Source organism: Dromiciops gliroides, chromosome 3 (assembly GCF_019393635.1).
Source record: "Dromiciops gliroides isolate mDroGli1 chromosome 3, mDroGli1.pri, whole genome shotgun sequence".
Lineage (NCBI taxonomy): Eukaryota > Metazoa > Chordata > Mammalia > Microbiotheria > Microbiotheriidae > Dromiciops > Dromiciops gliroides.
In genome coordinates, this window is record NC_057863.1 from 650,030,034 (window position 1) to 650,036,159 (window position 6,126).

The 6,126-nt window shown below is 55.1% G+C and overlaps 1 protein-coding gene across 1 annotated transcript in view; it reads right to left on the bottom strand.

Annotated features, from left to right (window-relative positions):
- Window positions 1-1,308: 1,308 nt before the first annotated feature.
- CD79A (CD79a molecule) overlaps window positions 1,309-6,126 on the bottom strand; it is a 6,249-nt gene continuing 1,431 nt past the window's right edge. Inside the window, exons 2-5 of the mRNA XM_043996206.1 lie at window positions 5,262-5,558; window positions 4,053-4,171; window positions 3,559-3,627; window positions 1,309-3,431 (exon numbers count right to left, since the gene is read on the bottom strand). Of these exons, the coding sequence (XP_043852141.1) occupies window positions 3,318-3,431; window positions 3,559-3,627; window positions 4,053-4,171; window positions 5,262-5,558 (599 nt within the window). The 3' untranslated portion in view covers window positions 1,309-3,317. The remainder of the gene's footprint in view (window positions 3,432-3,558; window positions 3,628-4,052; window positions 4,172-5,261; window positions 5,559-6,126) is intronic.

Consider the following 6,126-nt stretch of genomic DNA (forward strand, 5'->3'; position numbering starts at 1 on the left):
CTGTCGGGCTCAAATCTGCCCAGCGTGTGTCAGCCACCCCCTGCCCCTCCCTCCTCTGCTTGGGACCTCTTCCGTCTGTCTGACTGTCTGACTGTCTGACTGTCTGTCTGTCTGTCTGACTGTCTGACTGTCTGACTGTCTGTCTGACTGTCCAACTGTACTTGGGTGCTCATTTCCCCTGCCTGGGGGTCGGCCTCTCCTCCTGTCTTTCTCTCTGCCTCTCTCTTGCTCCATCGGCCTGTCTCTGCCTACACCCCCCCCCCATCCCTCTCTCTGAAACTTCTCTTGTCTGCCTCTCTTCCTGTCGGCCTATCTCTTCCTTTCTCTCTGACTCCCTCATCTCTCTGTCTTTCTCTTTCTCAGCTGTCAGCCGGTCCCTTTCTCTCTCTCTCTCATCTCTTTCTGTGGGCGGCTAGGTGGCGCCACAGTGCACAGAGCGCCTGACTCATCTTCTTGAGTTCAAATCGAGACTCAGATGCTTACTAGCTGGGTGATCCTGGACAAGTCACTTCACCCTGTTTGCCTCAGTTTCCTCATCTGGAAAATTAACTGGAAAAATAAATGGCCGACCATCCAGTATCTTTGCCAAGAAAACCCCAAATGAGGTCACCAGGAGTCAGACACAACTGAAAAACAACTCTCATCCTTTTTTGTCCATCTCTCAATATCTACGTCTCTCTCCTGTTTTTCTGTCTGCTTGTCTCCCCCTTTGATTCTCTCTCCCTTTATCTCATGTCTCTCTCAGTGTCTTTCGTCTGTTTTTCTTTCTCTGTCTTCCTGTCTCCCCCCTTTCATCCTCTCTCTCTGAGTCTCTTCCTCTCTGTCTTGTCTTTTTTTTCTGTCTGCCTCTGCGTCCCTTTCTTTGTCTTTCTCTGTATTCAATTCATTTTAATTCAGCAAACATTTATTTATTTCCTAATACATGCAAGACCCTGTACTGGACTCTTTGGGAAGGAAAGAAAGAAAGAAAGAAAGAAAGAAAGAAAGAAAGAAAGAAAGAAAGAAAGAAAGAAAGAAAGAAAGAAAGAAAGAAAGGAAGGAAGGAAGGAAGGAAGGAAGGAAGGAAGGAAGGAAGGAAGGAAGGAAGGAAAAGAAGGAAGGAAGAAAAGAAAGAAAAGGGGAAGGAAGAGAGACAGGGAGGGAGAGGGAGGGAGGGAGGGAGAGAAAGAAAGAAAGAAAATGAAAGAAAGACAGACACATTCCTTGTGCTCTGGGAGATCACATTCTCCTATCATTGTTTGCCCACAAATAATAATAGTGCAAGCACAGACAGACACAAAATGTTCTAAAATATATTTGAGGGGGTGAGGTAGCTTGGCAGGGGAGGTTCATTAGGGCTTCACAGGGGAGGAAGGGGTAGCCCAGTTGAGTCCTGAGGCTTCTGGGAGGCCCAAGTACAGAGACAGGGCACAGCAGGCATCCTGGCCAGCCTGTGGAAAGGTTCTCCACTGGGAGATGAGAAGAGTGAGTAGGGCTAGTTTGACCGAAAGGTAGAATATGTGGGAGAAATGGGGGGGCCTGAAAGGAGAGGATACAGCCAGATCGGGAAGAGCTTCCAATTTCTCAGCCTCTATTTCATTGCGTGTCTCTACTTCTCTCTGTGTTGTCTTGTCAGCTCTGTGTGTCTCGTCTGTTTTTCCTCTGTCTTTTGGCCTCTTTGTTCTTTCTCGAATCCCCCATACCAGGTCTCCCTCCTCCTTCCATCCCTCCCCCATCCCTCCAGATAATTGAGTTCCCCATCCTGGGGCTCAGCTCTTTCTCACCCTAGTGGCAGTGGATGGGGACATCCCCTCTGAGTCAGGAAGACCTGGGTTTGTATCACTGACACATACAGACTCTGGGATGTTGGTCAAAGTCAGTGTCTTTCCCCCCTCCCCCGACCCCATTATGTTGCAGAGAAGGTATGGGGATGCCCTATGCCAATGATCCCTCATAGCTGGGGGAGATAGGGGAGATAGGGGACCAGCCTGCGCAGATGCCCGGTTGGCAAAACTCCTTTCTTCTGGGCTAGGTGAGGAAGGGGTCCTCTGTGGGTACACATGGCATCCTCCCGCCCCCTCTAGATGAACTTCTGGAAGCTGGCGAGTCTCTGTCTGGACCCTCTTTCGTTATCCGTGAGCTTCCGCTCGGGCTGCATCTGGGAAGGCATTACCCTCTTCACTCCCTGGGAGCTGATGGGCCCCAGAGGTTGCCCATCAGGCCCTAGAACCCTTAGAAGTCACCCAGTCCAAATACTTCATTTTACAGGAGGTAGAAACTGAGGGCTAGAAAGGAGAAGGTACCACAGAGATGAACTCTCGGTCTCAGGAGAGAAATGAGGCTTAGGGTGGGGAAGGGGACGCTTAAGCAGACTTCAGGGCATATGGATGCGGGGTCCCTGAGCAGGGCAGACATCCATCCCCATTCATTCAGAGCACCTTTCTTCTGCCCCCTCTGGCGGGTACTTCCTGTTTCTTCCCCCACGCCTACCCCCAAGGGAGGGGTGGGGCAGCAGGTGCAGAGAGAGGGGAAGGGGGATGGGGCTTGTTTACTCCCCAGCTCCAGCTGGGGAGGAGCTAGGTGGGTTTCCAAAGAACTGGGGACTTGGGCCCTGAGAGAGGAGACAGGCATGATGATGAGCCAGCTGGCACCCTGGGTGTGGGGTGGGGGGCCAGGCACTGAAGATGGCCACAGCTGGGAATGAGGAGACAAGGGGGGGAGGCCTGGATCCCCGTGGCAGGGTCTTTTACACACAATCCATCTCTCCTGCTGGGATGGAGCCCCTTCCTTCCCAAGGGACCACAGCTTTATTAGCATTTATAGCCAGGACAAAGCTTGGGGGGAGGGGGACCCCTAGGGATCCGGCCTCAGGCATCTCCTGAATTATAAGGCAGTAAGACTGAAGGGTCAGGAGTCAAGGCATGAGGAGGATAGAGAAGGTGGCATGGCATGGGAGAGGAGAATAGGTATCTAGGACCTAATTGGGAAGTAGAACACAGAATGTCAGAGCAGCTAGGGGAGACCTCAGTAGAAGGAATGTCAGAGGTGGGAGGGACCCTAGAACAGGGAATGTCAGAGGTGGGAGGGACCTTAGAGCAGGGACTGTCAAAGCTATTAGGGGAGACTGCAGAACAAGGAATGTCAGAGGTGGTAGGGACCCTAGAACAGGGAATGTCAGAGGTGGGAGAGGCCTTAGAAGAGGGACTGGGAGGGCCCTGAGATACCATCTAGTCAAACGCACTCCTAAGGCAGCAGTGGGACAGTCAGAAAGACCTGCATGGGGGAGTTGGAAGGCAGGGCTGGGGCCTGGGGGCTGGGGGCGGGGCCAGGCCAGGCCCTCACGGCTTCTCCAGCTGCACATCCCCCACCCTGAGGGTGGTGGCATCCTGGTAGGTCCCCTGCAGGCCCCGGGAGATGTCTTCATACATGGCACAGTCATCCAGATTAAGGCCCTAGAGGGGAGAGGAGGCAGCTGGAGGTCAGCCTGGGAGAAGAGGCCATGTGAGCTGGGGCCCTTCCTCCCCCTTGGGTCCGATCCCACCTGCCTCCTTGGCCTGGCCTGCCCTAAAGGGGCCTCACCTCATACAGGTTCTCATCATCGTAGTAGTCCAGGTGATCCACAGCATACCTCTCATTCTGCCAGCGTTTCTAAAGGGCAGTGGGGAGAGATCACCCAGAGGTGGGCAGGGCCCACACCTATGGTCATGGGGCTGTGGGACTGAAAAGCTACAAGAGACCATGGGATTCAGCTCACCCAGCCCCATCCTTTTACAGAAAAGGAAACTGAGGCCAGGAGAGGCCCTGCCCAAAGGGAAGCAAAGATCAGAGCTGGGATTCAAACCCAGGGCCTCTGACTGCTGTCCCCTCCCCACTTCCCATCTCCTTGCTAAGCGCCAGAAATGGGTGCTACGGGGAGATCAGACAGCGAGCCTGAGGAGGCTTGGGCAGAGCAGGACTGAAGGTTGTGGGGAGAGGATGCCTCTGGGTAAGGGAGGGGAGCCCTCCCCCAGAGGAATGAGGGCTTGGGGATGGGCATTCAGGCCTAGGTGCCCAGGTGCCCAAGGGAGCCTCACCCTGAAGAGCAACAGCGTGCCGGGGACAACGGCGCAGAAGAGCAGGATGATGCCCTCTGCGGTGATGATCCTGTTCTTGGTGGCCTCTCCCATGTCCAGGAAGGGTCTGGGTATTGGCTCTAGGAGAGGGAGGATGGTGGGGAGGGAGGAAGCAGCCAGGCCCAGAATACCCACGGTCACCCCTCCCCACCCAGCCCTCGGAAGCCTGGCCAGGCTGAGGCCTGGCTCTGGGCTCTTGGTGTTTTCTAAAGGCAATGGCCACTGAGGCCAGGATGGGGGTGTGGAGCGACAGGGTCGGAGTCACACTGGCTCCCCCTGATCCTTTAGGGTCTGCACATTGTAGGAGAAGGTAGAGCGGTGAGGCCTATCTATACTTGGTCCTGGCTCTGCCTGCTTTCAGGTGGTGCAGTGGGTAGAGCCCTGGGCCTGGAGTCAGGAACACCTGAGTTCAAATCCAGCCTCAGACCCTTACTAGCTGTGTGCCCCTGGGCAAGCGCCTTCCTTCCTGTGGGCCTCAGCTTCTTCACTTATCAAATGGAGATGAGAACAGTCGCACTGCTCAGGGTCACAGATTCAGAGCTAAAAGACCTTTGAGGTCATTGATTCCAACTTCTTATGTTACAGATGAGTAAATGGAGATGCCCAAAGGATTCAAGTGACCTACCCAAGGTCACTGGGAAGTAAATACAGGGTTCAGGGTTCAGAGGGGAGTCCTTGGACTCCAGAGTCCAGGGGTCCTCCATGAGCATCATCTCATGGGTCACTGGGAGGAAAGAACCCCAGAGATTGTGAAGAGTCACGTGATGATTCAGACAGACAGAGGTCCTTGGCCCCACTTTTTAGAAGCTGAGGGTCCCCAAGAGAAGGAGGTGGCAAAGCCAGAACTTTAACTCAGGCCTTTGAACTCTACAACCTTGGATTTCTCCCTTACCCCAGACTGCCCTTTACCACATCCTGCTCTCCTTAGGGGTGCCCAGGGGCCTGACAGAGGCCTGAGCTCCTGAGGCTGAGAGGACAGGGCTGAGGGCTGAGGAGGGTGGATGTGGGGACTTTGGGGCTTGCACGTCGCTTTGCGCCAATTAAGTCATCAAGCCTTCTGGTTTCCTGGGGAGACTGGACTTCCCAGGTGGACCCCAGAGCCCCTGAAGGGAGGAGGGAGAGGCGCCCTCAGAGAGCCAGGGGTCAGGGTCTGGGCAGGAAGGAACTCACCTCGGACCCTGAGGTAGGTGCCACAGGACTCTAAGACTGAGCGGTTCTTGGTGATTTGACATTGGTACATGCCTCCATCGCTCTTGTTCACTCCCGAGATGACCAGCGTCCCGTTGGACTGAATGAGCCCATGTACCAGGCTCTTGGGCCATGTTAAGTTGCCCATGATGATGCGCCACCAAGTCACGTTGACAGTGGAGCCCCCGTTGTGATCACAGGGCAGCCAGGCCGTGCCCCCAATGGGCACAGTCACTGAGGGTGGGCCAGAATTCAGCTGCAGGTCCCAGGCCTGGGAGGCTGCAGGCAGGGATGGGGAGAGGGAGGTGAAAGAAGAGCCGATCAAAATGATCTCCAAGCATCAGCCAACTAAACAGCTGCCAGTGGAGGAAGCCCTGACCTGGGGGCCAAAGATCACTAAAGAGTAAGGGGGAGCGGGGCAGAATAACCCTCTCCTTCAATGGCCCTTACTTTCCTCCTTGGACAGAGGAGGGGATTCAGTTCAGTTTCTGAACTCTGGCTATCCCGGTTCTTTCTATAGTCTGTCCTAAGACCCCCCCACCCCTGACATCGCCTGTCCCTAGGGCCCCCCGCCCCAGCCCTGACATTCCCTGTTCTAAGGGCCTTTCCCAGCCCTAACATCCCCTGTCCTTAGACCCCTCCCAGCCCTGACATCCCCTGTCCTTAGCCCACCCCCCCAGCCCTGACATCCCCTGTTCTAAGGGCCTTTCCCAGCCCTGACATCCCCTGTCCTTAGGCCGCCCCTCCCAGCCCTGACATTCCCTGTTCTAAGGGCCTTTCCCAGCCCTGACATCCCCTGTCCTTAGCCCCCCCCCCCCAGCCCTGACATTCCCTGTTCTAAAGGCCC